The 16,193-nt window shown below is 38.2% G+C and overlaps 3 protein-coding genes across 5 annotated transcripts in view; 1 reads left to right on the plus strand and 2 right to left on the minus strand.

Moving 5' to 3' along the window:
* The window catches only part of LOC108138105, a 94,268-nt gene extending 90,763 nt beyond the window's left edge, over positions 1 to 3,505 (minus strand). The window contains exon 1 of the mRNA XM_017260102.2: positions 1,650 to 3,505. Within this exon, the coding sequence (XP_017115591.1) occupies positions 1,650 to 2,657 (1,008 nt within the window). The 5' untranslated portion in view covers positions 2,658 to 3,505. The remainder of the gene's footprint in view (positions 1 to 1,649) is intronic.
* Positions 3,506 to 4,876: 1,371 nt separating this feature from the next.
* LOC108138172 (protein FAM151B) lies at positions 4,877 to 7,537 on the plus strand. 3 transcript variants are annotated; one of them, XM_017260264.2, is made up of 4 exons: positions 4,877 to 4,968; positions 5,762 to 5,977; positions 6,038 to 6,279; positions 6,894 to 7,537. In XM_017260264.2, the coding sequence occupies exons 1-4, from the start codon at positions 4,905 to 4,907 to the stop codon at positions 7,458 to 7,460; spliced, it is 1,089 nt and encodes a 362-aa protein (XP_017115753.1). In that variant the 5' UTR covers positions 4,877 to 4,904; the 3' UTR covers positions 7,461 to 7,537. The 3 variants fall into 3 exon arrangements, with proteins under 3 accessions (XP_017115753.1, XP_041566116.1, XP_017115754.1); XM_041710182.1 differs by lacking the exon at positions 4,877 to 4,968 and adding an exon at positions 5,380 to 5,657 and having other exon boundaries at positions 6,027 to 6,279; XM_017260265.2 differs by lacking the exon at positions 4,877 to 4,968 and adding an exon at positions 5,400 to 5,657.
* Positions 7,538 to 7,873: 336 nt separating this feature from the next.
* On the minus strand, positions 7,874 to 16,030 carry LOC108138170 (protein peste). The gene is made up of 5 exons (XM_017260261.2): positions 15,712 to 16,030; positions 13,112 to 13,354; positions 10,709 to 11,017; positions 9,486 to 10,270; positions 7,874 to 9,117 (listed from the first exon to the last, which is right to left on the minus strand). The coding sequence occupies exons 2-5, from the start codon at positions 13,232 to 13,234 to the stop codon at positions 8,667 to 8,669; spliced, it is 1,668 nt and encodes a 555-aa protein (XP_017115750.1). The 5' UTR covers positions 13,235 to 13,354; positions 15,712 to 16,030; the 3' UTR covers positions 7,874 to 8,666.
* Positions 16,031 to 16,193: the final 163 nt, after the last annotated feature.

Raw genomic sequence — 16,193 nt, forward strand, 5'->3', positions numbered from 1 at the left:
TTAAGTACTTAGAATAACATACAAAAATAATTAATAACGAAGTTTTTAATAAATTTGCAACCTAAGATACTTAAGAGTTCTCTAGATATTATAGTTAGTATCTCGGGAGTTTCATTCTCATTCCAAAATACCCTTCACAGGGTGTATCCCTCACAGCGACTTCAAAATCGAAAGCCTTTTGTCCGCAGGCTCCAAACAAGGCGCAGTCGGGGCAGAAAATAAATTGAGCGAAAAGCTAAAAATAAGCTCCATTCCATTGCTGCGCTGCCTCGGCGGCAAACATGCCGAAATGCGGCAGACGCCGTGGCAACCGCAAAATGCAGCGGCAGCTACAACAATTTAAACAACAAACCTATCCAACAAAAATGACAAAAATTGTGCAGCGTAAAAATTTATTATTTATTGTTTTTTTTTTTGTTTTTGCGTGAAAATATTTTGCAAGCGCTGTTTAAGCATAAAATTAAGTAGTTTAAATAAATAATGACAAAAAAAGTGGCCTAGCCGAAAAAAAAAATGTTTTACACCCCACCACGACCAACAAACCAGCGCCATAAACTGCAGCTTCATTGAAATTATAATTATTATGAATTCATTATAAATGGCTCGCGGTGAAATTCGTTTTCATATTTTTGCATTATTCTCTGCATAGCGTTTTCGTACTTTATTTGTATATCTTTTTTTACAGCAAACAAAAAGTGTCGTTAAAGAAGATCGAAATTGAGTGTGAATGGAAGTGTCGACGGCGTCTTCGTCCAAATATGGAGCCGCGGTAGTCGCCACCGAAATTTTTCGTTATTTCGCTCGTATTTGTTGCTGTGGGCGTGGGGCGTTCATATGCATAATTAAAATTAAGATCAGGGCTGGGGAAACGTGTGTGCACAAAAAAAAATGGGGAAAGAGCAGTAATTGAGCGAACGAAAGGCGGGCAGATTATCAAGTTAATAATCCACTTTGTTCTGAGAAATTGTTGACCTGCCCAACAAGGTAAGCATTATATTTACAATAATAGCACTTGTCGATTGAGCTAATTTTTTAACGACTGGTATAGAAAGGGAAAAGGAAATTCCTATTTATAATTAAGAGATGAAAAAGTAATGCAGATTTATCTGATTTAAATGAGAAATCTGTAGGTGTTGCAAAACACTTTCAAAAATGCAAAAAAAAAAAAAATATATATATATATTTAAAGTATATTGGGTTTTTTTATAAGAAGAAAATATATTTAAGCACCTATCGCTGAAGCAATCATCAAGATAGTTCATACCAATCAGAAGTTCATACATCTTCAAAAAAGTGACCGAAAATTACTTTCTGAACTTCCGTAAATCTTCGAAATGTATTTTTTTCTTGTTGTTGTGAACCCAAAAATCGGAGGTCCGATTTTCAGTCATAAGAAAATAAGGAAACTAAATCAGGGAACAATATTTATAAAAGAAATTGCAGATATTTTTGAAATGCCCAAATTCTAATTCAATTACAAATAAAATTGCTTAATAGAGATTGCTAAATGGTTCTTGGATTTAGTCATAAAATCATTATTTATAAAAAAAACCTTATTCATTTCAATAAAAATATAAATAGCTGGATATCAAAATTTTAAAAAAGTATTTTTTTGATATAATCAAAAATAAATATTCAACGAAACTCACCTTTCTCTTTTTGTGATCCAATTCCCATTGCGCCTTGTGCATCTCCTTGAGCTCCACCTCCTTCAGCTGATCGAGGATGATCTGGTACTTCTCCCGGTTCTCCACGTCCAGCGCCACATGCAGATAGTCGTGCCAGTTGCGCGAATCGAAGCCCCAGTGACATGTTTGATTCTCGAACTCCCGATGCACATGACCCACGAATTTCTGCGGCGAGAACCAGCCGTCGCACTCCAGGCACTTGATGCAGGTCGGTTTCTGGTACGAGTACATGTCGGGCGTGCAGATGCCCTCGCATTTGCCAAAGCACTTGTGATACACGTGGAAACTGAGTGCTCCCTTGGCCAGGCTCTCGATCGGGACATAGCTATTGCGATCCGATCGATGGAGTAGCGCGGCACAGAGTCGCTCCGCATCGGTGCGGGTGATTAAGCCACTGGCCTTAACATCCGATGGCAGGATTTTGGCGGCCTTAAACTCCACCAGTTGATCGGGCGTGCACTGTGAACAGTATATGCTCAGTTCGTCGAAGATCCGATTGATCTGTTCCAGGGAGAAATCATTGAGAACATTGTTGAGAAACTGGGGCAGGCAAAGTCTCATTTCGCCGCCCACGGAAAAGCATCCAATGGTTTTTCCCTCCAACTTCGTCTCGTACAGTTCACCACATCCCGAGTCGGCTACCGAGAGGATCGGTTGCGACAGTTCCCTGGGGGGCGTGGCAGGTGGATATATCTGTGGGGGCGTTCCCCTCGAGGAGCATTCATGATGCAGCTCCTGGGGTTCTGGTGAACTGAGTATTTCCTTTTTGATCAGAGCCACAGCTGGCGACGAGGCTTGGCACTTGCCATTGGACAGGCCCTGGCCAGGACTCTCACTTCGTCCATTGGTGGAAATATCCAGGACACCGGCGGATTTTAGGGTGTGTCCTGGCCCCTGAAGCGATTTCGTGGCACTCGTCTGGTATTTCTTCAAGACGGTGCTAATCATGGGCGTCACGTATTCGGTCATTTTTGGGCAATATTTAAGATAACCAAGTTGGGGTCTCTCTCACTAGTAATCCATTTTTACCAGTTGCCGATTGTGATTCTCTTGATGAATCTATAGATAGTCGTTTCGTGATTGTGGGAGTGGCTACGATTTTTTGTAGACTACAAGATCAAAGAAGATGTTTTGAAAACCCTTTACTTTTACTTTTCCACTAAATATTGTTAAAGGGGCTACGATTGGGATCCATGTTATTATGTTCTACTATCCTTTGTTTGTTATTTTTATTCTCAAAGCTGTCTGATATCTGCACTTTCACTACGCTTAACAATTTGGCACATTTGTTGATTGGTTTTTGTTTGATTTGTCAGCTAGTTGCAGTCGCATTTAGCATTTTGCCGACGGCATTTCAGCACAAACAAACACACTCACAGGATTCTTCTTTCTTTCTTTATTTTGTCGCGTGTTTAGAATTTTTCGAAATTATTTCAGTTGTATTTATAGAAATATATATCGGCCGGCTTTTATCGGCTGGGTGAAAACTTGTGCGCACTTTTTCCCTGGCTTGTGCCCTGCACTTATTAAATTTTGGCCATAAATTAATTTCTCTTCGGCGCAATTTCTTAAGTTGAATTTTTGTATTTCATTTCGTATATCTCAATTTCTCAACTTTTTTATCTTTGCGCTGCACAGAAACACACACACCGATGCACGGACACATGCACGGATACACGGATGCGGAGACACACGCACACACGCGTAACGAAGGCCGGCAGACGGGCGAGGAAAACAGATAGAGAGATGCAAGAGAGAGAGAGAGGGAGAGAGAACAAAAACAAACGCCGCCTGACAAATTCTTTTTATTGTGCTGCTGTTGTTGTTGTGGATGTTGTTGTTGCACTATTTATAAATCTTTTTTGCGCTTGCAAATTATTTTTGCACTCGTTATTGAATATTTATTTGGATTCCGCACTTGCAGTGCCCCTCTCTACGTAATATATATATTTCTTATTTTTTTTTTTTCGCAAGCGTCGCACGTGCGAGCTTTTTCCTCGATATTTTTATTCGCCACTCACACACAAGCACACGCTTACGCGCACGGCACGTCCGAACCGTTCGACAGCGAAAAAATGATAGAGATACTTTCGAAAGTCTCGACACTCAACACTGCCGGCCAACTTTCGACCTCGAAACTTGTGAGTACTTCGAGATTCGAATGGCGTGCTTAAATTCTCTTCGCCCATAAATACTCCCCGACAATGCTCTTAGCAGGAAACACTCTTAATTCGATCTTTTCGCCGCTGTTAAGCGTTTTGAGAAGGAAAAGTACGTTTATCATATCTACCCGTTAAATTTCGACAATCATCAAGTACCAAAGCAATTAAGTGGGTAAAATTAAGTAAATTAATGGAAATTCATATGCAGGTTTTAATAAAAAAAAATCATAACAATCTTTAAATATATAAGAATATAATAAATCACTCAACTCGTTGTAAGTACAAAATACTTCATCTACGACTTTAATGTTTTTGTTATAATAAGCTCATTAACTAAAAAAACAAAACGGCATTGAAAAAAATTTAAATTGCGCGCCAAAGAGTGGCTAAAACTTAAGAGAGAATTCGAACTTCCGCAGACAGGGTCGTTACTCTTCGAAAGTTCGAAGTGTAGTTAACTGCTCTTGTGCGAACCATATGTTCTGTTAAGCCTAACAGAAGTCAGCTGTTTTTATCGATAACACCCGCGTAACTGGATTATTTTCAAATGAATTCATTCTAAAAGCATGTTTAATGTATTTTTATTTGTATTTGTCGTTTTTAATTACTGCTTAAAGCTACTTTACTTGATTTCACTGTAGATAATGTGTTTATCAATACCTGTACATGAATTATGAATGTAGTAATTAATTTAATTTAATTTAATTTAATTAATAAATTTAATTTTAAATAAAATTAGAATTAATTAATTAAAATGCATGCCAATAATGTCTTGGTGTGAAGGATGTGCGACAAATTATTCATTAAACTTGTAACCGTTCAATATAATACTACTTGCAAATTCCATTCTCAGAAAAAGTATCCCCCCTGTCAGGTAAAAATGATCCCACTTAAACGATTAGATTTTATAACAAGCGGAATATCAAGACTTGATTACAATGCTTAATCAAAGTTTAATCAAATCAGTAAATTCCATCGATAAGCTTAAGTATAGAACCCAGTATTTTAAGTTTAAGTTCGATCAATTTAGTTTCTATCCAACCGCAGCGCCAAGATGTTGTTCAAACACTGCACCGGGGGCCTAACGATTTTCGCTCTACTGATGTCACTACTAATTGGTAATGAAATCAGCAATTTAAATTCCCCACGTTGCGCGCCAAAGTTCATCTGTCTCTCGTTACTCTACCTTTTTTAATAAAAGGTATATTATAACTATAAGCAGATGTTTCCAAAACAGTGAAAAAAAATAAATATAATGTGATCGACATTAATATATCGTAACATTTAATTTTTTTAAATATTTTAAAATATAGGTAGATGGAAAAGCGGAGAAAATTCAGATATTTAAGTTTAAGTTTGATAAACAGAAATCCATGGAGCTTTAAAATCATTTCAAAATGTGTTTAAAAGAATGCACTTAAAAAATAAACATCGTATTTTGTAATTAATCTAAAGGAGTTTTACGTTTTTGATATATTGTTGCATACTTGCACACCATTTAACTATTTTGATATTTGATTTTTGATTTAAACTTTTATTATCTGTCTAAATTACATTGAAGGGTATAAATGCATCGACTTTTCCAACTAAACATGACTTCTCGTTATTCTCAATTCTGTTTTTCTCTCTGCGTTTGCGCCTTGGAACCGCAGACAGATTGCAGCAAAAGCAAAGTATTGTTGTGCAGTTTCATTGCAGCATTCGGTGAAAGTGGAGAAAGAGCAGAACTGAGCGCATTCCATATAAAATAAGCATAACAATTACAATTCATTTCCCTCCATTCACGCACACTCGTGCGTGCATAATGGTAAGGAAGCTTATCTATCAACCATATGTGGTATTATGCCCTCTGTGCGTCCCATTGTTCAATTATGGAATATTAATGCCATCGTTCTATTCGCCCACTCGCAGTGCTCGTGGCCAAAATCAATGGGGCTTCTCTGAACGCCAGCAATTATCAGTACCACTCGGTGGTGGAGCAACGAACATCCTCCGATTCCCGGATCATAGAAATAATTCTTCAAGACTCGGATATGGTAAAGGTATGGGGCACAAATTTGACCGCCATAACCTGGGCCCATGCGGTCAACAGTCAATCATTACTGGACGAGGTGCTCACCGAAACAGGTAAGTTTTGGGCAGACAGAAAAAGATCCGTTTTTGTAAGTTTAACAAGTGTTTTACAAGGTAACATCGACTTCATCGAAGCCGACATTGTTCTGGGCAAACTAAATGGCGAGGGTGCGGATATGCCAGTGATGGCCCATCCGCCGGCCATCATTTCCGATCTCACACTGGCGGAGTTCCTCAACCAAATCATGGCATTCAATCGGAATCACGAGGGTCAGCAAAAGGGCGTCAAGCTCGACTTTAAGTCGATCGAGGTTTTCGAAGGCTCCCTACACATCCTGGACGAGAATGTTCCTAACGTGAGTTGGGGGCTCAAATATACCCATTGTTATTTATAAGACACTTACATATTATTTTATTTTCATTCCATTATCTTTTCAATGTAGCCTATATTTAAAAATGTATTAATTTTTTAATACATTTATAAATCATATTATTAAATTTTTTTTGCCTTTGTGACATTTGTTCATTCTAAGCAGGGACAATAAGATTTATGAGTTGAACTACAAATTGAAGCACAAAAAAGCCTTTCAGATGAAAATTACTTAATCATAAATTAAAAAAAAAAAACAACAATATTGAACAAAAATTTAAATGCCTTATAGATTACGAATATTTCAAGATTTTTTTAATCTGTTTAAAAATTTCAACATTAACGCTGTGTTTTTATTAGAAGTTGAGGTTTATTTCAGAAGATAAGGCTATGAATAACGCCATCAATAGTAATTACAATTTTATTAAAAATCACACAGTAATTGTACGATAGCAATTTGTAAACACTTTTCATTACGTTTATATAAATCCGAGCACATATAAACATATTTTGCTAGTATTACTTCCATTAGTAATTAATGTTTAACGATTTAACTTGCAATGGTATGGTATTTCGAAAATAATTTACCTTGTTTTCCAGATGTTAGGTTACCCTGTTTGGATAAACGCCGACATCCTGAGTGGTCCCGTGGATCAGAATAAGACAGTGCCCGTGGATGCGAACCGCTTCTTCGCCGGCTGCATGCGCTACAAGCAGGCCGCACTCTCGATTGGCTGGACAACCAATTGGGGCGCCGACTTCCGGGATGGGGAGTACACACAGGATCAATGCGATGCCATGCTGGAGTCACTGACTGCCAACAATGTCCTGGCCACCGGCCAGGCTATCACCTTTCCCGTCCGCGCTGGCATCGCCGCCAACAGCGAGGAGCAACTGCATCGACTGGTTGCCACGGTCAACGAAACGAATGAGAGCACCCTGACCATCTGGTCATCCGACGGCGACTATGTGGATGTGGACAAGCTGCGCAAGTTGATCTTTGGATTTGGGGTGGAACGAGTCTACCTCGACGTTCCGGAGGAGCTGGCCTCGCGATTGGATCTGGGTAATTCGGACAGCGGAGCCAGCACCTTCAGGTCCCTGTTTGGATTCAGTTTCGTCAGTCTCTGCTTTTGGGCTTTATCCAGTTGGCTTCAGCGGATATAATGGTGTTTAATAGGTGTTTAACATAGTTACAGTTGTCAAGCGGATTTAACAATAAATAGTTTTTTATAAACATTTCATATTATTCTCATTTTTCATTTTATTCTCCTTTTTTTAAATTAAATTTTTTGGAGATAGCCTTGGGTGCCGTCTATTCTTAGATAAAAAAAAGGTAACTTAATTCAAATATCATTCAATTTAGGGTTTATTTTTTTTTTATAAGAAACAAGTTTACATTATATTCTTTTTGTTGGTTCTGACAGAAATGAATCAATATAAATCGGTTGATATTAACAGTTATTTATATACTTCCAATTTATTTTTTTTTTAAATATATTTTAACACCCTTTGTTGAAACAATATTTATAACAAGATATGTTTGAAAATTTTTTGAGCTATATAAATATTACAATAAGAATGCAATTGAATTTATAAAAAGTCCCTTCTTGATCACTTGGTTTTATGTGTTTTTAAATTTATCTTAAGGAATTTTTGGAAATATTTCCGGGGGTTCACAGCTGTGCTCTATTATCTAAGTATTTAGATCTTACATTGATTGACATACGTAAATAGGATATGCGAAATCTTTGCAGTGTTAGCATTATTTGTACAAGACTTAAAACAAAGATTGCCTAACTAAGTGAGCAATTGTGAAAAATCATCGCTCTCACTGTTCTTTTCAATATGTTTTCTTTATCACTTCATCTCAATTTGAATAAAAACTAAAATATCGCTTTACAAATTACAAAAAAATAAGCATTATCGTATAAATATAAATACTTTGGGCATGCGCAGTAGTTTTAACTTCAACAGTTTAGCGAAATGAATGTGGCGCCTAACGACTCGCTCTATTTACAGATAAGTTCAGCCTACTAAAATAGTTAATGACTTTTTCTTGGGTTTCCTCTGCTTTTCTTTTTGGCACTAAAATAAATAATCTTATTAATCTCTCTCGCTATCTGCATTGCGTGCAGACATGTTGAGGGAACTCCTAATGCGGATGGGATGGGCGTGCGTGGAAATGTGGCATGTAATGTGATCAGGATCAATGGATCCCAGCTGAGCGAATGGGTCCAGCCTCTGTGGGCCTGGCTAAGGCAGAATGGCTTCATCACTTTGTGCTATCCTAAGCTACGGCGATATAAATGAGTCTAAGGCAGACAATCGTTGCAGGCACCGTCAGAAAGGCTTGATGCCAACGCCAACGTATTATCTAACTACAACATCCGGTGAGTCCTCGCTGATCAGTCGTTCTCTGGCCGATCGCTCTGTTGTACCGCTTTCGTCTTTTACTCCAGAACTGCGATTGTATTCCAACAGTCGCACTCCAACGCGATCGTTGCCCGACGAACTGGCATTGTGGCGGAATAGTTGGGCCACCGGAGCCGTGGCTGCCGCCGAATTTACACCAAAAACGGTGAGGGGACGCAGAACGTTGGCCTTGGCCTTGGGATCGCTGTGGCAGAAGTGCGTCACCTGGCGCGTGGGATACCAGCAGGTGCAGATGAGACCGCCGGCCAGCAGAATGCCAGTCACGATCTGTCCCAGCAGGACAATCAGCGGAACTAGGGCAACATCGGCGGCGATTTCCTCGGTGACGCGAACACGTTCCTCGGCCCACATCATGGGAATCATCACTCGCGGAATATTCTCGTAGATTCTGCAACAATAGAAAATTATTAGTTTCTGTTCAGCGCATTTCCTCAAAAAGATAATCAGATTTCCCCTACTATTTGTTGATTTTAATATTAAAAATAATTATTATTCTATATAAATCAAAAACATAAGTTGGGGTAAACTTTAATCGTTCTATTAGATAAAAGCGTATATTGCAATGAATTGAGTCCAATAATTCTAGCAACTTTATCAAAAACAAATATAAAATTAAATTAAATAAAAATAAAATTTCAAGCTTTTTAAGACTTTTATATATTTATATGAATATTCGATATCATTTATATGCAATTCAATCTATTAAAACTTCTGTGCAAAATCAAATTAACCCAAATAAACAATTCAATTACTTACGTTATACCCGGAATGGGCTCCATGTAGTAGTTGGCCTGGAAGCCGCCGCCCACATCCATGGGCACGCCCGCATTGGGCTCCAGAGTCATGAAGAACTCGTGCTTTTCGCGTTCCGGCTGCAGACCATCGATGGCCTCCAGAAAGCTCGGATCCGCCAGATAGAAGTGCGGATAGGACATGTAGACGGAGGCGTTAAAGGCGCAGGGTCCGATGTTGATCACCCCAACTGGCATACACTTGCCGTAGACGCAATAGCACTTCGTATCCGGGTACATGGTGCCATTGTCCACCGCATGCTTGGTGCCACTGAATTTATAAGCGGTCACTCCGTGAACGGTGACCGTTTCGGTGTAGTCCAGCGGTATGGCACGGCACATCTTGGGCATGTACATGTAAACGCTGCCATTGGTACTCAGATTGGGCGGAAAGAATTCACCCATGGAACCGCGCACCTGCCCGCAGGTGCCTTCAAAGGCTCCAGTGTGCGTCATATTGTTCCACGTATGGATTTGACCCATTTTGGCAATGTCATCGGCTCCCGTGAACATGTTTATATCGCCATCGAAGTTGGCACTGCCATTTCGTGGATACTGGAAGCCAACGCGTGCGTAGGGCACATCCTGAGGGCTCAGCAGCTTGCCGACCTTGATGAACGGATGCTCGTAGCCTTTGAAGAGCATTTCTTCAACGGTTTTACTGACAGTCAACTTTTGGCCATACACATTATTGGCAAGGTTAACGGTCGCTCTGCCCAACCAGCTATCAGCAGCACGTCTAGCAGCAGCCTGTGGAAAACAAATGCTTTAATATATATATTCCTTTTGAGATTTTGGTCTATCTTCTCTAACCATGTGTTTGGAAAATAGTAACAAAATGTCTTTAATAAGATGATTTAACAGAAATAAAACTATATAATTATATACCATTTCTATAAATCGCCCTCTAACATATACATTTAAGTACATAAACTCGCAACATTATATATTCCTAATGGATTTTAGTCTATCTTTTCTAACAATGTGTTTGTAATATAGTTACATAATGTCTTTAATAAAATGATTTTAAAAAAAAATAGAACAATATATCACTATAATCCCAATGTAGCTTCTATAAATCGCCTTCTAACATATAAATTTAACTATCTAAACTGTTCGATACTTTTTAAAATGAATCCAATCTAAAGTTTAAGAAGTTCGACTTGTTTTTTTATTTTGAAAACTTACATGAGCCACGCTATTGACTTGCGTGACAATGTCCGATAGACTTCCATTGCTGCCGGCAGCATCAAAATAGAACCAGGACTTTTTATTGAAGGACACGGAATAATTGTGATTGTGCCAGTTGATGTCCACCTTGTCGGGGTGCTCTCGAAACCGATACGGACCGAGTTGCTCAAAGCGGGGCTTTTTACTTGATCCCACATAGAAATCCTCCGGATTCGTCCAGTTGAAGAGGTAGACATCAAAGTCTAGCGGCAGCGGGGACACCTTCCAACCTTCGAATGATCGTGATGTGGGGCTCAAGGCCATTTCCTATAAAAACAAAACATTTAATTGAGAACAAGCTTGACACAATTGATAATTATTGACGAACAATATTCAATGGTAAACGATTTACATAATTTATCTCTCATAACTGAGGATAACTTGTTGCTTAATTGCCACAGCAATTAAATATTGAATTTGTCGGCAAAAAAAATGCGCATCGAATATTTGAATGATCTGAGCAATATACGAATGATCTGAGCAATTGCTACTTGCTGTAGGTTTCATAATTGAAATCAAAGAGCGCACTTGTGCATATTGAAAATGCCTTTCAACAATTGATTTACTGTTCTATTCAGAAATGGGAAAAAAGATAACCAAACAACTTAAAAATAATGCAGAAAAGCTCCTCAGTAAGTCCTTTTTAAATTCTGTACACATAAACGAAAACAAATTTTCTTTGTGCTCAATGTATAGTGTTATCTTGTTTTGTTCATAATCACTCATTTTAAGTTATCGACGTAGTTCCAAAAACATTTTTAGTGTGAATTATGGATCAATTGATAAAAACAATTTTTTAGGAATTCACATTTATTTGCTTGCAATAACCTTGAACGCAAAACGTTGGTGTTAAGTTAAATAAGTATGGTTATATATATATATATATATTTTTGCGGAAATATAACCTATATATATATATATATATATATATAGGTTATATTTCCGCAAAAATGCGATTACATGAATTTGATGGATGAGTGCTATCAGCCATCAATCATTGTAAGCCAGAATGATCGTCTGGATCGTAATTATTGGGCCACCATTTTGTATTGCCCAGAACCAGAAACAATTGAAACTGCGACGGGGCTACAGGAAATGACTTAACTGATAAAATGAAATGCGAATTGGACTCTTTGCGGTACAAGCCCTTTAAAATCCCAATGGATTACGCCTATCGGCCTGGATTCACAGCGCAGTAGAACACAGGTGTTCGATCAGGGTCATCACACCTGGCAAAATTGTGGTTACATGTCCGGTAAAGATGGTTAAGGCCGTTTATGAATGTTTTTGCCATAAATGTATGGAATTGAAGAGCGTTGTCTAATCGAACGCATGGCTATCGCTAAATGAGTTATTTATTCAGGTTTTGTCCAAGATAAGATAGTAAAACCCCATTGCAATTTCGTGGCCGCAACTCGAACTTCAATAGCAGCGAGAATTTTCAAAGGCATTTCCGACCACAAAAAAAGGGAACATTTGGATTTGGAATATTGACCTCGCATTGGAACCCGTGATTCACATTGACAGGTGTGCGCTTGCTCGATAAAGACAATTAATCACTTACTATTATTAGTCGACTTCCAGAAAAGAGATCTAAACTTCAGTGAGTCAAAAGACACCTGGCCATCCCAAAATTATCGAATTGATTAACTTTGATTGATCATTGTTTCTGAGAAAATAATGTTTTTCATGTATACTTCATTTTTATAGATCATTGATACTAAAACGGTTACTGATTAGTAAAAAGCCTACATAAACGTAATGTGCCAACTTATCCGATCAAAATACAGTTGACATTTCAACATAAGTTCAAGATCAGTGATCAAAGTGTTCAAAAGCCTACTAAATATACATATATTTTAACAAGGTTCCTCGCTCTTAGTTCACTGCACTAAAGTTAAAGCAAAATATTTTTCAATAAGAGCTTTAACTCCCGTGACTAAGCACTCTACATATAGAAAAAAAATGAACGATAGCATTAACATGCTAATTAAAAGCACACAGTCCTAATGGGATCTTAAAAGTATATTATATTACGCTCTCTTCAAGGGTTCGGTTCGAATTTAGATTTTTTCATATCTTATCTGATATTGGATGGGGGTGATTTTTATTATTCGAACACCTGCAAACGATCAATTTTCGGTGTCTTTTCGCTCAATTGTTTTCAATCAGTGAAAGAAATGGCTTTCTGTCGATCCAAATGGCATGTAAATGAGCCGCTCTCAGTTGTTGACCTTTGAACATTTTGCCAATTTGCCGGATTGCGAAAGTTAACCCAAAGGTCTGAGAATCGATTGCCATCAAGCCCGATAAGATAGGATCGAAGCAAATGCAAATAATGTTGGGTGGGCATGTACTAACCTTGCCGCGCATGCGTGTAAACATGTCTATCCAGTTGCGAAAGAGGTAAATCCCACTGACAAAGCAGAAGATCCCAAGAACGACGATCCCCAGATGGGCACAATGACGCACCCGTGATGTCATCTTGATGTTGGGTGGTATAGTGGTGATGGGATCGATGTTCTATATAAAAAATGGGCGTCTTTCTCGACCGATTTCTTGCGTCGCACTGAGTGGAACCCTCTACGTTCCCGTTATTAGCGTCTATATAGAAAAAAGAGAAAAAGAGAGTGAATGTGAATGTGCATGTGAATATGAGACATGCGGGCTTATCGCCGGCTGAGAGACCACTGTACAGTCTTATCACACTTTCGAGGCCCAGGCGGGCTCGCCACCCGATTTTCCGGGGACAGGGGAATTCCGGACAGAAAATACCGGAGAGTGAAAGAGAGCCGTATGGAGCGCGGTCGATGATCACGCGCCGTCGCATAAACAGCAATCACAAAGTTGAGCTGCGACGTAATTATAAACATTTTCTGTCTAATTGTAATAAAGTTAAACCGCAAACGATATATTTTCATATGTACATACTAAAATGAATACCTAAAAGTGTCATTTGCTTACCTATGTAGGTGTCACCAAAGTAAAGTAAAACTTTTATAACTTGAAACTGCCTAACAAATTTTAATTTTTTAAAATAACTTTATTTATTGTCAATAAAAATTGTTATAGTTCTAAAGAAAAATAAGTGATTAGAAATTAATGTATGTCAGCCTTTGTGAGGAACATTCTCTAATTAGAAACTTTTTTAAATTACGATTTTTAAGACATGAAAAATTCTTTTAACAATTAACAATTTACAAATTTATTAGATACTCAATTTTAGGGAGTGTTAAATTCAATAACCAGATGAATGACTGTACAGTGTACACAGATAAATTAACAGAATAATTGCTTGAATGTACATGTTTACGAATGTGTGTGAGGTGTTGTAGTTTTTTTTTTGGGGGTTGCTTAAAACCGGTCCAAAAAGGGCTGGCTTAAATAAATAAATTATTCTCTTCGATTCAGGAATTACGTCAGGTGCTGCCAGAGAGCATGAAGTTTGAGTTATCAGTGAGACTAAAGCTTTTTATTATATATAGAACACTGATTAGCCACGCTTAGTCACTAAGTTTGCCCGTCTGCCATAATACTCTTTGGAATGTTAGGTCTTTCATGACCTCTTTACCATAAAGTGAGTGTTGCTATACCAGGCCGTATTAGGTCAGTACTAGAACATGATATTATATGAACTCATAAAACTAGTACTTTTGATGTTAAGATTTAATCTGTTATATGTATATTTTAATTACCAAAAAAGTCACTACAGTAGATTAAACAAAAATTACTGATTAGGCATTTTTATGGTATTTTGTCAGACAGAATTTCCAGACACCACTGTTATGGACACCAAAAAAAAGTACACAAAAAACTGTACTACTACATCGAATAGAGGTTTTTTCCGTATGCTGATTCCGAACTTTGTTACTATTGATTTAAAGTTTTTTTTTGTTTCAGTTAGCTGACTCCGAATTTTAATACTATTGATGTTTTCAGGTTGGAAAGTCTGTGATTCACTGCGGCACATTCCTCGAGTATTGTTTGTTTTGATTCACGGACTGTGGAGCTGACTGGATCAAAAACACGTTCACCTCTCCATATTCCACATTTCAGTTACCATACCCTGACACAACCATAAAAACGTAGTGCGCAAGGGCGGGATGTGGGGGCGTTATAGTGAATATTGTTTACACTTCTTGGGGCTGGTTGGCAACCGCTGGCTGAGGGGGTTTTTTAGCCTTAGTTACGGACATTATTGGCGATAATTCAACGATTTTTAAATAAATACACACTGTAGCACAACACGTACTGCGTCCGATGATATATTTTGTTAACAATGCACACGTAGCGAGGTTAAGAGAAAAACCCGTTTAGCGTTGTTGTTTTTCAGTTTTTTTTTTCTTTATCTACAGTAATGCCACGCCCACCCCCTTCCGCCCGCTCGTGCGCTCTGATTATTTTGCGGTTTACTAAACCTACACCAGAGATTATGAACTTCACATACTGTCCAATCATTTGTTCAAACATCAATAATCATCACGCGAATTTCGCACAATTGCAATATTCCATTTTCTACACTAATGAACACAGAGCATTTGAACACTCGGTTTATCCTTGAACCTTGGCCGTCACTTCCGCAACCTGTTGACAATGTTATTTCTATGTGTTATTCATCGTTCTGCCTTATTTGCTCTTTTAGCCTAAAAATAACTCGCAACACAGTGCAATGTGCCAAAAACAAAAAATATACATAATTCGCTGCGCGGGAGTAATTTGCATAGATGTTTTTTTTGCCGTTTCATCGATATGCGTCACAGTTTTTGGAATGCAAATATAACTCCTTATCGCAAAAAAGGTAAGAACTATTATGTGGCTCTTTTTGTGTTGCTTAAAAATTATCTAAAGGGGAATTTCGGCTCGTTTAACTCTCCCGCGTTTGCGCTCGCTCTCTGTCTCTCTCTCTCTCTCTCTCTCATTTTCTCCACTCTCTTTCCTTGTTTTTTCATAAAATTTCTTACATTTTCTTTCTGTTAACGATGTTTATTAAGTGACTTGATTTCTAAAACTTTTTGCACTTGCACTTCGCGACACGTTTCTATTATTGTTCGAATACTTTTCAATTGCTATCAATTTTAATTGCAACGGCGGTGTAAATATTGTCTAAATAAATGTATTCAAACGTTTCTGTGCACGCGTCTATTTCTTGCGATTTGCTTTCTCGCTCCCACTCGCTGAGTTCTCAGTGGGGCGGCGACGCGCCGTTAAATGCCGATCTTGAACTAACGCGCACGAACGAGAGCGAACATGTCGGTGTCGCGCTGCGCCTGCGACTAAATAAGTATGTTCCGAAGAGTCGCCGCCAAGCAGCAATTATTTATTCTTCATTAAGGCCTATACGCGGTCGGCTGCGGTGACTGTCAAATACCCTTTGCGAAATATGTTTTTAAAAAACAGTGTTACCAGCTGCTGTTACTTAAATAATATTGCAATATATTTTTTG

The sequence above is a fragment of the Drosophila elegans genome, unplaced genomic scaffold (genome assembly GCF_018152505.1).
Source record: "Drosophila elegans isolate 14027-0461.03 unplaced genomic scaffold, ASM1815250v1 contig_814, whole genome shotgun sequence".
Lineage (NCBI taxonomy): Eukaryota > Metazoa > Arthropoda > Insecta > Diptera > Drosophilidae > Drosophila > Drosophila elegans.